Here is a 15,121-nt window from a genome sequence, read left to right as displayed (position 1 = left end):
AAGGTCCTTGGGTGTTGGAGAAGGGAGGGAGGGAGGGAGGGAGGGAGGGAAGGAGGAAGGGAGGGAGGCTCTCTTGCTGCCCAGCATACAGGAAAAATGGGCCATATATAGGGCAACTCAAAGACCAAGTATACAGAAAGAAAGAAGCAGATCACAACCTAACAATGGGACGAGAAAGCAAGTACCTGAGCCTCCGTCGTCTTGAACTCGCATCCGTTGTATGTGCAGGTTTGTGGGAACAAATTCTAACTTTTTATCTGCTTTCAAACTGCTTGCTTTAAAGGAAGGACCTAAGAAATAAAACAAGACAGCAGACCCATCAACACGGACCATGCGCAGGTAGGAAAGCACCCAGAGGTGCAGCTACACAGAAGCAGGCCTATCTCCACAGAGGCCTGGAAGATTATGAGTGCCATTCAGGACAGTAGGTTGGAGGATAGCTCGCAGCCCAGGGACTGACTCTGAATGCTCTCTGGTGAGTAGAGCCAGAGATAATCAGCTTGCAGAAGGCTAGAGCGGTGGTAGAGCCACTCCTCCTATAACGCAGTTCAGAAAGACATGCTACACAGATGTGAGTGTAGGTGGTGTGGTGCCACCAGCACAGAAAGCCAGTGGACCACCTCAGACACTGCCTGCCAGCTCTACAGACGGCCACCAGCACAGAAAGTGGGGGACCACATCAGAGACTGCCTGCCAGCTCTATAGACTGCTATCATCCCAGAGCCTCGAAACTGGCCTTCCTGAAACAGCACCTCTCAGTCTGAAATGAAGAGAAGGCCTGCACCTCTCCATGGCACTCACTGCCTGCCCTCTCCAATCACACATGCTTGGGCCTAGAGAGGTCAGAGGATGTGACCAGCAGCCACAACCTCATTTCTAGAATCAGAATCCAGAGCTAAATGAGGTGGCAGACAGCCCTGTGCCCTGCCTACAGGAGTCTGGAAGCCACACTGTGACTCTCTTGCCTGTCTTGGCCACTGTAAGAAATACCCCCAAGGCCTGCGTTTAGCTGAGAGTCTCAGAATAGCTGGATGCAGCTTCCGACATTTGAAAAGCTCTAGCCTAGAAAACTCAGGTTTGCGTGAGTCCCACGCTTTCTCGGGAGCACTTCTCCAGCATGGGCTGGTGCTTCAACCCCTCAGGCAAATGCGGTCAACTTTCTAAGCAATGCACTTGGACTTGCTCAAGCTTGAACCAGTCCCACATACCAGTATCTTGCTAATTTTATGAACAAGTTCCTATATTGTCTGTGAAAATCACAGATTTCCCTCAAACTGACAAATCAGTATATAGAAGGAAAGAAACCAAAGGTAAAGACTATTTTGAAAGAAAGGAATGGGGCTGGAGACACGGCTTAGTGGTTAAGAACACTAGTTGTTCTTTCAGAGGTCGTAAGTTCAATTCTCAGTATCTAAGTGGTGACTCAGAACCCGATGCCCTCTTCTGCTATGCAGATATGCAGAAGGACAAAGCATGCATGCATATATATATATATATATATATATATATATATATATATATCAAAAAAGAAAAACAAACAAAAAACAAAATGAAAGAAGGGAAGGAAGAAATGTAATTATATTATAATCTCAAAAATAAATCTTTACAAAATAAATAAGCTATAAGAAAAAAAAAAAGAGGCTGGGCAATGGTGGCATATGCCTTTAATCCAGCACTTGGAGAAGCAGGCGAATTTCTGAATTCAAGGCCAGCCTGGTCTACAGAGTGAGTTCCATGACAGCCTGGGCTACACAAAGAAACCCTGTCTCGAAGAAAACAAAAAAGAAAGAAAGAAAGAAAGAAAGAAAGAAAGAAAGAAAGAAAGAAAGAAAGAAAGAAAGAGAAAGAGTACTTTCAAAGACTAAAACAATTAAACAAAAAAATGTATCCCATTTGGAATAGAAAGAAAATGGGTTAAAAAGAAATTGCATAGTTTGAAAATCAAATATCATCTTCAAGAAGGGCATTCTCCTCGCATGCACTAAGCCCTGGGCTTGAGCCCCCCTACCCTCACCCCCCACATACTCCAGCCTGGGAAAAAGGAAAAAGAAGTAAGAAGAAAAAAAGTTGAGGTGTCTAAACCTTACTTTCTCTTGAGTTTAAAATAGCAAGCTGTACTCTGACAACGTACACATTCCTTAAAAATGGCATTGAATATTAAAGCTAGGAAACTGCTCTGCTTCAGGCAAACAGTCCATATCTGTTGATTTTCAGTGGTATGAGGCAAGGATGAAGAACCCACTCGGCCAAGGTAACCTGAGACTGCTTCACTTCCACCTCATTTCACAGGGATTGTTTTAGGAGATAACACCAGAGAAAGACTTCTTGCAATTCACTGATTTATCATTTCAATTAAGATCCGAAAACCCCAGAGTTGAAAGAATTCACACCTACATGAGAATCTATTTTTAAAATCCCACTCAAGGTAATCAGAGTCTCAGCATCCCAAGCCTTCAGTGCATGGGTAAGAGTGTGAGAGATGCAGGAACCTGGGAAGACAGGGCCACACCCACCTTTGTACTGATGGAGGTCGGTCAGATTCTCCTGGTAGGTGAGAATGATAGTCTGATACTGGGTGACAATCTGGCGCCGGAGGCTCTCCCAGCAAGGGGACAGCTCCCCCAACTCTTCCAACTCACATACTCTGCAAGCAAAACACACACACACACATCAGGCTGCAGGGCTGGCTCACCTCCCCGCAGTTAGGACCAGGCCAGCAGTGTTACTGCCATCCTCACAGGATGATGGGAGAGATCACTGTGCACAGGGGAAGCAGGCAGAGAAACTACAGGAGTGGAGGTAAATGCTCAAGGCCAGCAGCGAATGTGGGGAGGAGAGAAGCAGCTGAGGAGGAGCTCTGCCTGGTGACCTTGAACACGTCACTCCGGCTTTGGTCTGGATCTCTGCAGGATGATGCATTACTCCAGAACAGAAGGACAGGAGATGTGAGAAACAACTCACCTCCCCACCCTCTTCCCAACAACCCCCTTTCTGTGTCAAGAACAGAGCGACAGTCTCACACTTCTGGGAGAGCCCCATCTCCCATCTGAGCATGCTTGCTGCCCACACTGGGTGTCAACCCTGCCTGTATAGTTGCTGCCAACACCTTAGCTGGCTCTAAAGCACTGCCCAATGCAGGGGCTCTTTGAAGCAGTAACACACATGATGTTAATCACTAATGCTGATTTAGAAAAAGCTGTGGAGGTCACAGTCTGAGACAGAGAGGAAATAGTCTCAGCCTTCCTTGGAACTGAGAAATATGCCTCGGGATAAAAGCTTGGCTCTGTGGGAGGGGAGGACCCTGCAGGGCCAGCCTCTGAGCTCTCATCTCTATGGTTCCAAACAGGAGGGATGAGAAGGAAAAGAGAGAGAAGGAAAAGAGAGAGAAAGAAGGGAAGATGGGCTGATGTTAGCCAAGTCTCTGGGGCTTCAATCACAGCCCTGTGAAACTCTTGCCTGCCAAACTGTAAGACAGAGGAGCAAACAGGCTTCGGACAGCTGGGGCCATGGGGCCAGCATGGGGAGAGCCTGGGTCTGCGCTCAGCCTGTCGTAGGCATGTGCTCATGGGTGGTGAGTGTCCATCCACTTGGCCTCACCTGGCTGCATCTTCTTCCAGCAGTAGCTTCACAAACTGCCGAGGCACATGCAGGGAGAGGACGCTCTCTGCCATCTGCTCCAGGATCCGTAGGTGGTTACCATCAGTGGTTGGGAAGCGGTACATGCGGCAGATGGCACCACCAAACACTGAGGTAGGAATGCAAGAAGATAGGCTGTGGGTGAAACGGCTGCAGACCACCTGCACCGCTCCTCCTTGGGCCCTCAGTGACTCTATGGCCCTGTTTCCCAAAGAAAACTAATAAGCAAGCAAACAGCAACAACAAAACTCAAAACCCCAAACCCACATAAAGCAAGCCCCTCCAAGCAGTGCCTGACACTCCTTGCTGTCAGAGGATGGTAGTAACTCTGAACAGCAAGGAGCAGGGGCAGGAACACCGTCAGTCACTAAAGCCAATGTCTAGTAAGAGTGAAATGGAGCCCCTTCCTCAAGGGATTTCTGGCTCTGCATACTGCCGAAAATGCCATATTGATGAAGAACAGCAGATAGGTGCCAACTGGGGCATGAGTGTGCCAATCAAAGTGGGCAGGAGTAAAGGGTGGCCAGTCACATGAGAGGAAGCTGCTTACCTGCTTTCAGTAAGCTGTCTTTTCGCAAAGAAGCATATTTGGATCGGATTCCCAAGGCCTCGGTCAGGCTCTCATCAACGGGCAGAACCATCTGATAAGAATTACAGAAAGGGACAAGAATGCTGGGTGTGGAGACTCCATTGAGACCACAGACATGGACCTGTGTATCACACAGACCCGGGCAGCTGAACTCGTCGGGCTGGTCCACAGTGCACAGCTGACCAGCACACACACTGATGTCCTTCCTCATACTGCACAGACACCCCCTTCTCTTTGAGTGTCTGTCTTCTGAGTCACTGCACCTTGGGTGTCAGGGTCATGATACACAAAATGAAACAGAAGGGCAGAGGCCACCAAAAACATCCTGACTGCAAGTGCTCTGAGCATACTCTGGGCAAATGTATCATTTTATAGTGCTTCTCCAACAGCACTGGTTCTCAAGTTGGAATTCTCGTTTGGTAACTGTCTGGGTGAGAGACTGTGTGGGACATGAGGCGACAGGAGATAGGGAGGGACAGTCCTGGTTGGGAGGGAGTGTGAAGGTGACTGGGAAAGTCAGTCACTGGCAGGATGTGATGGAAGGTGGTCTCCATTACCTCTTCACCCACACCTTCCTGCTCTGCACCACATACACTAGCAAAGATGCTCCGTTCTCAATCCTGTGCCATGGAAGTGGCTGGTGTGGCTCAAGGAGCAGAGACCTGTTCCAGGTCAGCAGAGCAGGAGCCCTTCTGTTCCTCTTGGCATGGTACCCAAGAAAGTCCTGAGTGCCCCATGGAAGGCAATGTCAAGCAGCAGGTCCTGCCCTTCACTGAGACAGATGTGCATGAAGATAATCAATGCTCCTATGCCTCTGATGGAGCTGAGAAAGGCGCCCACTCACCCTTCCATTGACAGTGTCCAGAGACCGGGTCACAGGGGGCTGCTGGTCTGACTTCTCCTCCATCTGCCAGCCGATCACAGTTATGTTGCCGACACGGTCACTCTCTGCAGACCTGCAACAAGCACCGCACCTTGACAAGCACTGCATTGGCTCAGCTGCTTTTCTTTTTTAAGGCAAAGCTCAGCCATCCTGGGTCACCAGGGTCCTGGGAGCAGCAAGGAAGGAAGCACCCTGACAGGCCTTCTGGCACACTAAGTGGTCCATCTTACCTCCTCTCGGCAGGCACCTCTGCCTCCCCTAGACAGTCCTGGGAGGATGGAGGGGCAAACCTTTAGACCCTTTCCAAGGAATGAAGGCACCACCAACCTCAGTGTCAGATGCAATCTGTGATGCCTGTCTTGGAGCAGATCTTTGACCACAAATGTTCCAGAGCCCAGTAAGTACATCTGGGGGAGAGAGGGAGATCAGCAGACAGATGCTTGGCGTCCCTCTGACCCATGTACCACAGCCCAGGGAAGTCGGTGGTTCCCATAACACCTCCGGCCCACCCTTACCTCGTGAACCCATGATAATGGTCAGAAGAGAATTCCAGAGACAAGTATGTCTCCACACAGATTAATTCATAAGGCAGTGGTAAACTCCACCCTGCTTGGACTGTTACACAACTCTGAGTGAAGAGAGACTGTTGCCCGACTGCTCGATACTTAACTGTTCCCTGAGATCTGTCTTTGACATCATACACAGACAGCTTGATCTGGGTCATCTGATTGATAAGGGAGTCTTGAAAGAAGGCAATGCTGCTTAGAAAGATAGGGTTGTTGGTTCCCTAGAACAGAAAACAAGAGCTGGATTTTATTTTAAGGAATTTTTTTTTCGAGACAGGGTTTCTCTGTGTAGCCCTGGCTGTCCTGGAACTTACTCTGTAGACCAGGCTGGCCTCGAACTCAGAAAACCACCTGCCTCTGCCTCCCAAGTGCTGGGATTAAAGGCGTGCACCACCATGCCCGGCTTAAGGAATTGTTTTTAACTGTCCTAACGTTTTCAGAATGAGGAAATTAACATTTTTACTGTTTGTTCAACACAAACACTAATGGCAGCACCAGACAAGAACCAAAGAACTCTGCTCTCCAAAGAGGAAAATCTATCCTGGCAAGATCATCACCAATCTGACAGGACAAGCAGGCCCCTGCAGAGGCTGTGCAGAGGATTCGCTCTTAGAGGAGGACCTTTCTGAACCTGAAATGAGTGTGCGGTCAACATCCATGGCGTTCTGGCGGTGCAGTTTCTGTGTGCTGTATTTTAGACTGTTCATTAGGGGTGTTCCTTTCAGGTTCATGCAAAGGCAGGAAAGAGGAAATGGACGGGTTCAGTAATTATCCCTAGACTCCTGTGTTTGGAATAATTAAAACTGACCTTTTGAGAGCTGTCCTCTTTTAGGACCGGGTCTAGTTTCTAGATCAAAGGTACCTACTTTCTGGCAGCTCCGCCTCAGAGCTCCACCACACTCTTCTCAGCAGCCCTAGGTCTCTTGGGGCCTGCTGGGCAGCCCCTCCTAGGGGCCTAGGAGCCTTCCCCCATCATCCTTCCTCATGCCCTGGGAATCTGTTAAAGCAGGCTAAAGGTCTAGGATTCAGCTTGGTGCCCCCTTGTTTGTTGAACAGGCAATGACCACAAACCCTCCCTGCAGAGTCTACTTCCGGCATCCCTCCCCACACGCCTGTTCTCCCCACTCCTTCCTTCCACTAAAGTCACCCTGCATCCCTCCCCACACGCCTGTTCTCCCCACTCCTTCCTNCACGCCTGTTCTCCCCACTCCTTCCTTCCACTAAAGTCACCCTGCATCCCTCCCCACACGCCTGTTCTCCCCACTCCTTCCTTCCACTAAAGTCATCCTGCATCCCTCCCCACAAGCCTGTTCTCCCCACTCCTTCCTTCCACTAAAGTCATCCTGCATCCCTCCCCACACGCCTGTTCTCCCCACTCCTTCCTTCCACTAAAGTCACCCTGCATCCCTCCCCAGACTCCTGTCAGAGGCAGGAGACCTCCTTACAGAAGCCATGCAGAGCCAGCTACTGTGCTGAATCACAGGCACCTTGCTCAGCCTATAAAACCAGTTTCTTACACACACTAAGCAGATCTGGTTATCTCTTAAATCCCATGATGTTCTGCTATCACCTGGCACCACATACTACGTTCAGTCCTAGATTTGAAGCACAGGCATTACCTGCAAGACTGCAGAACCAGGCATCTGCCTGGACCTGTGGTCAAGTTCTAGCTAGGAAGCCTGCTTAAAGGGATATAGCTCCTGTGTCCTCACCCTGCTACCCCAATAGTCACCATGCTTTCTTTCCGGTGCATGAAGTGATCAGGGGTATTTCAGCCCCCTCATCCTTGGGAAACTCGAGGGCAAGGGCTGTGTCCTTGTGGGTTTTGTACCAACAATCAACGCAGTGCTTGGCCTGAGGCCAGTGCTCAACAAGTGCTTCTACCATAGGCAACCTCACTTAGAGGGGGCTAGCTTCTAAAATGGAAAAGTTGAATTAAAATTATGTATTAATGAGTTCATGTATAAAAACAAAGCAATATGAAAATTAAAATGAAGTTCGATTTGGTAATTATTCATATTACAAATAAAACCCTGTAGAATGCCATGTCGGAAACTCTTATGACCTGTACCATAACTCATTTAATGTGCTTGACTATCTAAAAAGATATTGTAAACTTCCCTAGGTAAAGTTATGTAAATTATTTTTAAAAGCGCATAATACAGAAAACAAAAAATGCAAAAATAAAAGTTAATAAAGAATACAGGCATGCTACAGCCTAACAGTAAACACCTTGCAAGCACTGGGGAATGAACAGAATTCTCTAATCATAGCAGCAATGGGAGTGACAAGGGAGAGCTACGTCTCGTCTCTTAAAAGTCAATCGGCCTTATAGGTCCCTCCTTAACCAATAGTCCATCAAAGCTCAGACAGGATGTGACAAATGAAGGGCCACCCCAGAACTGTGACAAAATGGATAAATGAGCTGAAATGGAACCAAAGCCACAGCTACCCAAGAACTGTATGGCCCTTCTGCTGGGGCCACTGACAACCATGAGCAGGAGGGCTCCCAGACAGAGAGGAACCAGAAGCACCCACCTCGATGATCTCCGTCTGTGCATGCTTCGTCCAGAATGCCTGTGGAGGGGTGGTGACACTCACAGCCACAAAACTATTTGGTTTTCGATCTAGCGATGGAGTGTGCAGCTCACTGCAAGCTACAAAATCAAGACAGGGTGAAAAGGAATCCTTTTGGAGAGCGTTCTACTTAGCTCATTGCTCTACACAAACCCAAAGAAAGCTTAAAATAATAGTCCCAGGGACACCATGATCACACTGTCAGTAAGGCAGGGGATTTTAAAAACTTGTCTTCTCATTCTTTTCCTTCTTCCACCACCAGTGCTAGGGTGGCCTTCTGATTCAGAGTGTGACAGCACAGTTACATACAATAAACACAATACAATAGGATATATATATATATATATATATATATATATATATATATATATACATAAAATATCTTTTAAAAATAAGAAGGGCACTAAACGTTACTAAATCTCTAGTTTAAGACAACAAGAGTCCTGGGGTTAGATGGTAGCAACAGCTGTGCAGCTGTGCAAATGCATATAACGCCACCGTGTACACTTGAGACAGTTAAGGTGGCAGCTACCATACTATATGTATTTCCATCATCATCAAGCATATGGGGTCAATTCTAACTCCAAACTGCATCCTCACAGTCACAGGAGGTAAGCTCTGTGCAGGGAGCAGGATGAAAGGAAGACAGTGAGATGGACAGAAAAAAACGGGGGAAACCCTGAAAGAATTAGAAAGACAGAAGACAAGGGGGAGGCTACACTCTGTGGGTTGGGGAAGACCAGTGCCTTGCTCGGTGTGCTCCAAGTAACATTAAAGTTCATCAATCCCTCACGATCGCTGTCCCCTGAAGCACCCCCTCCATAGTCTCAGGCATCCGAATACTGTTTCCATCTGACGACACTGTTAGGAGGTTTAGAACCGTGGCCTCCCTGGAGGAAGTACACCACTAGGGGTGGGCTTCCCTGTGCCAGGCCTCTCCCTGCTGCTAGCTGCTTTCTGCTGTGCATTTGAGGTCCAAGGTGTGAGCCCTCAGCTTATGCCCCAGCTGAGACTGCTGCTTGCCACTGTGCCTCCTCACCATCTCAGACTCCTACCCCACTTCTGCTGTAAGCTGCCTTGGTCATGGTGTTTACCACAGTAACCAACACCTTGCCCAAAGCCCAACCACCTTGTTTGGTTCTGATCATACAGTGGCTGCATTCATCCTGTTCTGCCAGTCGTTCCTCCCTATCACACACGTGTGCACGTACCATGTTAGAGTCACTGTTCACGCAGCTGTCGCACAGTCCCCCTGGCCGAGCAGTCTCAATCCTTTCTAGTGTGACTCTCTGTCTGTCTGCTCCTGAGGAGCATCCCGAAGCACTGTTGAGACTGCAAGGCTAGGTAGAGGCTGACGCATCCCTTCAGTTTGTACGGCTTAAAAATATCTCAGTGCACCTGAATGATTGAAGGGTATTTTCTCTAGGTAGTTATTTCCTCTAAGACCTCTAAATATATTGTCTCGGGGGTTCTATTTTTTACTGCTATAAAACTGACAGTCTAATTATTGGGGTGTGTGTGTGTGTGTGTGTGTGTGTGTGTGTGTGTTGCTCCTACAATTTCTCCAAGATAGGCTTTCAATAGCTCTACTATGATGTACCTAGAAATCTTCAGTTTTGGTTTATTAGATTGGGAGAAATGCTCCAGTACAAATAGTAACCTCATCTTTGTTTTGTTTTTAATACAAATAGACTAAACATTCTTACTGTAGGTTTTGTGGGATCATTAGTTTGTTTCTGAAACAGGATCTTACTTGGTAGCCCTAGCTGGCTGGAACTCACTTCAAAGACTAAGAAGGCCTTGAACTCACAGAGACTGGCCTGTCTCTCCTTCCGAAGTGCTAGGATTAAAGGTGTGTCCACGGTGCCCAGCCACTGCTATGGTTTTTAATATTGTCTGTTTTCTATTGCTTCATCTCTCCAGCTTCAATTTGGAAGTTTCATTTTGGTCTTTGCCTAGAGTCACCAATTTTGCCTCAATTGTGTCAAATTGACTTTTTTTTAAAAAACCTTTTTTGGTTCTGATCATACAGTGGCTACAATCATAGACTTTTAGGTTCATTTATTCTATATCCCATTCCTATAAAGCTCATTTGATTCTTACCCTAGCCCTCTGTGTGTGCTGGCTTCCATATGTTGGAGCTTTGCAAGGCCCTGGACCTGTCATTACTGCCCTGCCTTTCTTTCAAGTGTTCCTTGTCTATTATGCTTTTCTGTCAGCTTCTTGTTTGCCTCATGCGTTAGTCCTGCCTGTGTTGGCTGCAGTATTGTAAGAAAGCACCACTGAACTAATTCCAAATTTTTGAGGAACCGCTAGATTGATTTCCAGAGTGGTTGTACAAGCTTGTAATTCCACCAACAATGGAGGAGTGTTCCTCTTCTCCACATCCTCGACAGCATCTGCTGTAGGCTGAGTTTTTTTTTTTTTTTTTTTTTGGTTTTTCGAGACAGGGTTTCTCTGTGTAGCTCTGGCTGTCCTGGAACTCACTTAGTAGACCAGGCTGGCCTCGAACTCAGAAATCCGCCTGCCTCTGCCTCCCGAGTGCTGGGATTAAAGGCCTGCGCCACCAGGCCCAGCTCTGAGTTTTTTATCTTAGCCATTTTGACTAGTGTGAGATGGAATCTCAGGGTCGTTTGATTTGCATTTTCCTAATGACTAAGGGTATTTAACATTTCTGTAAGTGCTTCTTGGCCATTTGATATTCCTCAGTTGAAAATTCTCTGTTTAGCTATGTACCTCATTTTTAATTGGGTTATTTGGTTTTTATGAGGTTAGCTTCTTGAGTTCTTTATATAGTTTGGATATTAGCCCTTTATCAGATGTGGGGTTGGTGACTTTTTTTTCCCCAAACTGTGAGTTGCCAATTTGTCCTACTGACTTTGTCTTTTGCCTTACAGAAGGTTTTCAGTTTCATGAGGTCCCATTTATTAATTGTTGCTCTTAGAGCCTGAGCCATTGGAGTTCTGTTTAGGAAATTTCCCCCTGTGCCAATAAGTTCAACGCTCTTTCCCACTTTCTTTTCTATTTCATTCAGTGTATCTGGTTTTATGTTGAGGTCCTTGATCCATTTGGACTTATGCTTTATGCCAGGTGATAAATCTGGATCTATTTTAATTTTCTACAAACAGACTGCCAGTTAGACCAGCACCATTTATTGAAGATGCTTTTTTTCCAACGAGCATCAGTACTTTGCTCCTTTATATTAATGAGTAACTTCTGAATGAGTTGAGGTACTGCCCATCAATTGGTGGGCATTTGATTGCCTCTACTTTCTGGTTACTATAAACAATGTTGAAAACACTTGTGAACTAGTTTGTGCTAAACTTTATGTCCTCATCTTTCAAGGATGTTTTTGCTATGTAATCCTAGCTTAGCTGCCTTTTAAAGGATTTTCAGTGTTACCCTACTGCTTTCAAACTCCCTCCTTCCATCTTCTTCTCTTCTTCCTCTTCCTCCTCTTCTTCCTCCTCTTCCTCTTCCTCCTCCTCCTGCTCCTGCCTCTGCTCCTCCTCTTCATCCCTCTCCCATCCTCTGGCATTTTAAAACTAGGTCTAAATGTAAAGCTCACAGTTTGTTGCTGCTTTTTACATTTCGTCCTCAACTTTCAACTGTTTCTATAGGATGGCTCCTTTGGAGTTTATCTCAGCTCTGACTGAAAAGGACCTTTAGCAAGTTTTATCATGATGGAACTGCAGAACATGGGGAATAAAATGAAGATCTTAGACTCATCCAGATGGGGTTGGAGAGATGGTTCAGCATCTCCAGGGGATCTGGAACCATTTTCTGGCCTCCATAGGCATGGACAGATGCGCACATTCGCGTGTAAACACACACACACACACAGAGAGAGAGAGAGAGAGAGAGAGAGAGAGAGAGAGAGAGAGAGAGAGAGAGAGAGAGAGAGAGAGAGATTGGGGATATATGGATATCCAATATAACTTGGCTACCAAGCAGCCAGCAGGTGCCTGAGACCCCCACATGACAGAGGCTGTTCCTGAGCCATTGGCAACAGCAGTAATAAGAGTGGTAGCAACAGAAACCCCCGGAAAAGGGGAAAATGTGATTTCCAAAGTCACTACCTCACATTGTTCAAAATTTCTCATCTTTAACCACAATTTATGAAACACACACACACACACAAATAAAACACACAGGAGAAATCCTGGTCACACATAGATGAATTTAAAACCTAAAAAAGTCAACAGTGCCTGTCCCTGAGGGACACTGATGTCTGACCTACTAAGAAACTAGGTAAAGTATGAGGAAAATGTCTTGTTAAATAGAAATTATCAGTGAAAGAACTGAAATTATAAACCTAGCCATGTGGAGAATAATATTCAAAAGTACAATAATGGAACTGAAAAGATCATTGAGAGGAGCTCAGCTCTGGGCAGACAAAGAAAGAGTTGGCATACTTGGGAGATGTCAGCTAACATTATTTAGTCTGAAGAATAGAAAGGAGGGAAGGAAGGAAAGAGAGAGAGGGGGGAGGGGGAAAGAAAGAAAGAGAGGACAGTAGTTTCCAAGTGTCCTAGGAGGTCATCAAAGTCACCAAGCCAGGTTTAATCAGAGTTCTGGAAGGAGAGGTGGGGTACTTGAGAAACATGGCAGCCAGGCGCTTGCCAGATGTGGTGGAAAACATGATGCCTTGAGAGGTATTTTTAAACTAAACTCACATTCTTCAGGGCTACAGGATTTCTTGTATTATTTTTAAACTTCCTCCCTGTGCTCGTTTTTCCATTTTCTCTTTCAAATGAAGGCATCCTGGACTGTCCAGCTCTCTCCCACTTCCTATGTTGCTTGCCAAGTCAATTCCTTGGACATTTTCCAGGCTTTATTGAATTGTCAATCTCAGGTTAGGTTTTAAACTTCCAGACTGTCCTCTGTTCTTCAGCTGCTTATTGCCAGCAGTGCTGTTGGGGACACACTCAGGCGCAGCCTTCCTTCTGTCTTCCACTCCTGCGACACCTGCTTCATCCAGGTTCCCCTGCCTCATGCTGTAGGTGTGCTGTGTGGGCTGCCGGCCCGTCTTTCACTTCTTTGGTCTTATGCTAAGTCACTTTGAGATATAAATGTCTTCCAGCACATGCCCATTTTACAGCTCAATGGGTTTTATAAGTTCCTATATCAACATAGCACTCCCAGTACTGGCTGAGATAGCAACACTTCCCCCACCATCCCTAGACGTAAAGGGAACCTGTGCCCTAACTCTGGCTTCTTCCCTCCTCTGCCCTCATCCTCCTTCTGCCAGGTGTATGGTCCCCACCCAGTGACACTGCCCCTCCCTCCAAAGAGACAAATAACTCTGTAGCAGATGTGAGTGTGGCCAGCCACGCCCTGCCTGCATGGAGCTAGCCTGCTCATCCGCAGCACCACACAGCCTTCCAAACACTCCATTCTTAGCATGGACATTTGCCTCCATAAAAAGATTGGCACCCATGTGTGGACTGCAACTGTATTCTCAACAGTCCCCCAGAACACAGCTCCAATCTCCATCACGGGCAGCTCAGTCACCCTGGAGTAGTCGGTTATGAGAAGCAGCCTCTGAGACGCTGCATCTCCTCAGAAGCAGCAGTGGAGGTGACGGCAGGCTCTTAGGGACAGACTAGCAGTAGCAATCAAGAGAGAAGTGCTTACCCAAGCTGAACTCTAAAATGGGCTCATCTGGATCTTGGATATTTCCTGGTAGAAGAGAAATGACAGAAAAAGTCACCCAAAATAAATCTTCCACAGAATTTAGATTGTATTTGTTTTGTACAAAAATAGAAACAAGAAACCCTATTTCCTATAGGCCACCCAAAAATATTATAGTAGATGGTTTATAAACTTTGAAACACTTTAGAGATTCTGAAAAGAAAAAAACAAAAACAAAACAAAAGCCTCAGACCGCTCTTCATTCTGCCTATGGAAGGCAACCGAGGGTGCCCACTGGAGCTAGAGAACACATGCTCTTCAGTTTCCCCAGACCAGTTCCCAGTTTCAGGAGCAATAGCTATCTCGAGTCCTACTTCAACCAAAAGAGCCCACACCAGGACACCCTCTCTCAAAGGCTTGGTTGCCCTCTCCTGGCCCTTCCAACACAGTTACAGCATGGAGCGTGCATGCGTCATGTTCATGACCAGATGTCTAGTGTAGGCATGGGAAGCTCACCTGCCAAAGAGAGGCCCACCATGTCGGCCGCCACGTCAATGGTGGAAGCCCGCTGCATCACACGGGCCCTGGCACCATGGCGAGGGCTGTGCTCTCTTGCTGTCATGATGTCATTGGTGAGGGTATGCTTCTTGTTCCTGGGTCACACCTCACCTGATTCCCCAAAGCAGAGCCGTCTCCAGGCCCTGGACTCCTACGATGGCAGTAGCCCTGAGACAAGGGAGCAAACACTGGTGAGAGTCGAGGTGATGATGGAGAGACTGTGCCTATGGGAAGAGAGCAGGACCTGACCCTAGCAAGACGTTGAGAGCAGTGTCTTGTGACGGGGTGGAATCGAGCTAGGATGTCTGACACCTCCTCCTGTCTTCCTCCTCCCTGCCCTCTGCATGGAGGATGCTCTTCTACCAAAACAGGCCGCATTATAGACGGCCTAACTGTGGGTGTAGAGTAATGTGTTTACGAGTTTCTTACTGCTCTCTAGCACTCTTCTACTGGCAAGTCTCACAGAATCTTCAATCTTCTATCAACTCCCACAGCACAGCCTCTGCTGGAAGGACAGAGACTATGTGAAGATCTCTGCTGTCCACAACAAGGGACAAAGCTTGGAGCCTCAGTCAGCCTGACTTTCCCTGCCTTCAGCTACCATGTTCTGCTGTGTCTTAGTCCCCAGTCTTCTCCATGGTGTCAAGTGAGAATCCACCCTTAGCCACTGGGGAACAC

At 47.1% G+C, this 15,121-nt stretch overlaps 1 protein-coding gene across 10 annotated transcripts in view; it reads right to left on the bottom strand.

Moving 5' to 3' along the window:
* The window catches only part of Inpp4a (inositol polyphosphate-4-phosphatase type I A), a 111,953-nt gene that overhangs the window by 38,467 nt on the left and 58,365 nt on the right, over window positions 1-15,121 (bottom strand). For all 10 annotated transcript variants that reach the window (XM_029538990.1, XM_021197407.2, XM_029538992.1 and 7 more), the window contains exons 3-12: window positions 14,402-14,611; window positions 13,889-13,933; window positions 8,213-8,331; window positions 5,779-5,895; window positions 5,436-5,515; window positions 5,070-5,181; window positions 4,187-4,277; window positions 3,598-3,745; window positions 2,514-2,644; window positions 186-290 (exon numbers count right to left, since the gene is read on the bottom strand). In XM_029538990.1, the coding sequence (XP_029394850.1) occupies window positions 186-290; window positions 2,514-2,644; window positions 3,598-3,745; window positions 4,187-4,277; window positions 5,070-5,181; window positions 5,436-5,515; window positions 5,779-5,895; window positions 8,213-8,331; window positions 13,889-13,933; window positions 14,402-14,507 (1,054 nt within the window). In that variant the 5' untranslated portion in view covers window positions 14,508-14,611. The remainder of the gene's footprint in view (window positions 1-185; window positions 291-2,513; window positions 2,645-3,597; window positions 3,746-4,186; window positions 4,278-5,069; window positions 5,182-5,435; window positions 5,516-5,778; window positions 5,896-8,212; window positions 8,332-13,888; window positions 13,934-14,401; window positions 14,612-15,121) is intronic.

Source organism: Mus pahari, chromosome 5 (assembly GCF_900095145.1).
Source record: "Mus pahari chromosome 5, PAHARI_EIJ_v1.1, whole genome shotgun sequence".
Lineage (NCBI taxonomy): Eukaryota > Metazoa > Chordata > Mammalia > Rodentia > Muridae > Mus > Mus pahari.
Note: the sequence above shows the minus strand (reverse complement) of the source record. Positions and strands in the feature narration are given on the sequence as shown.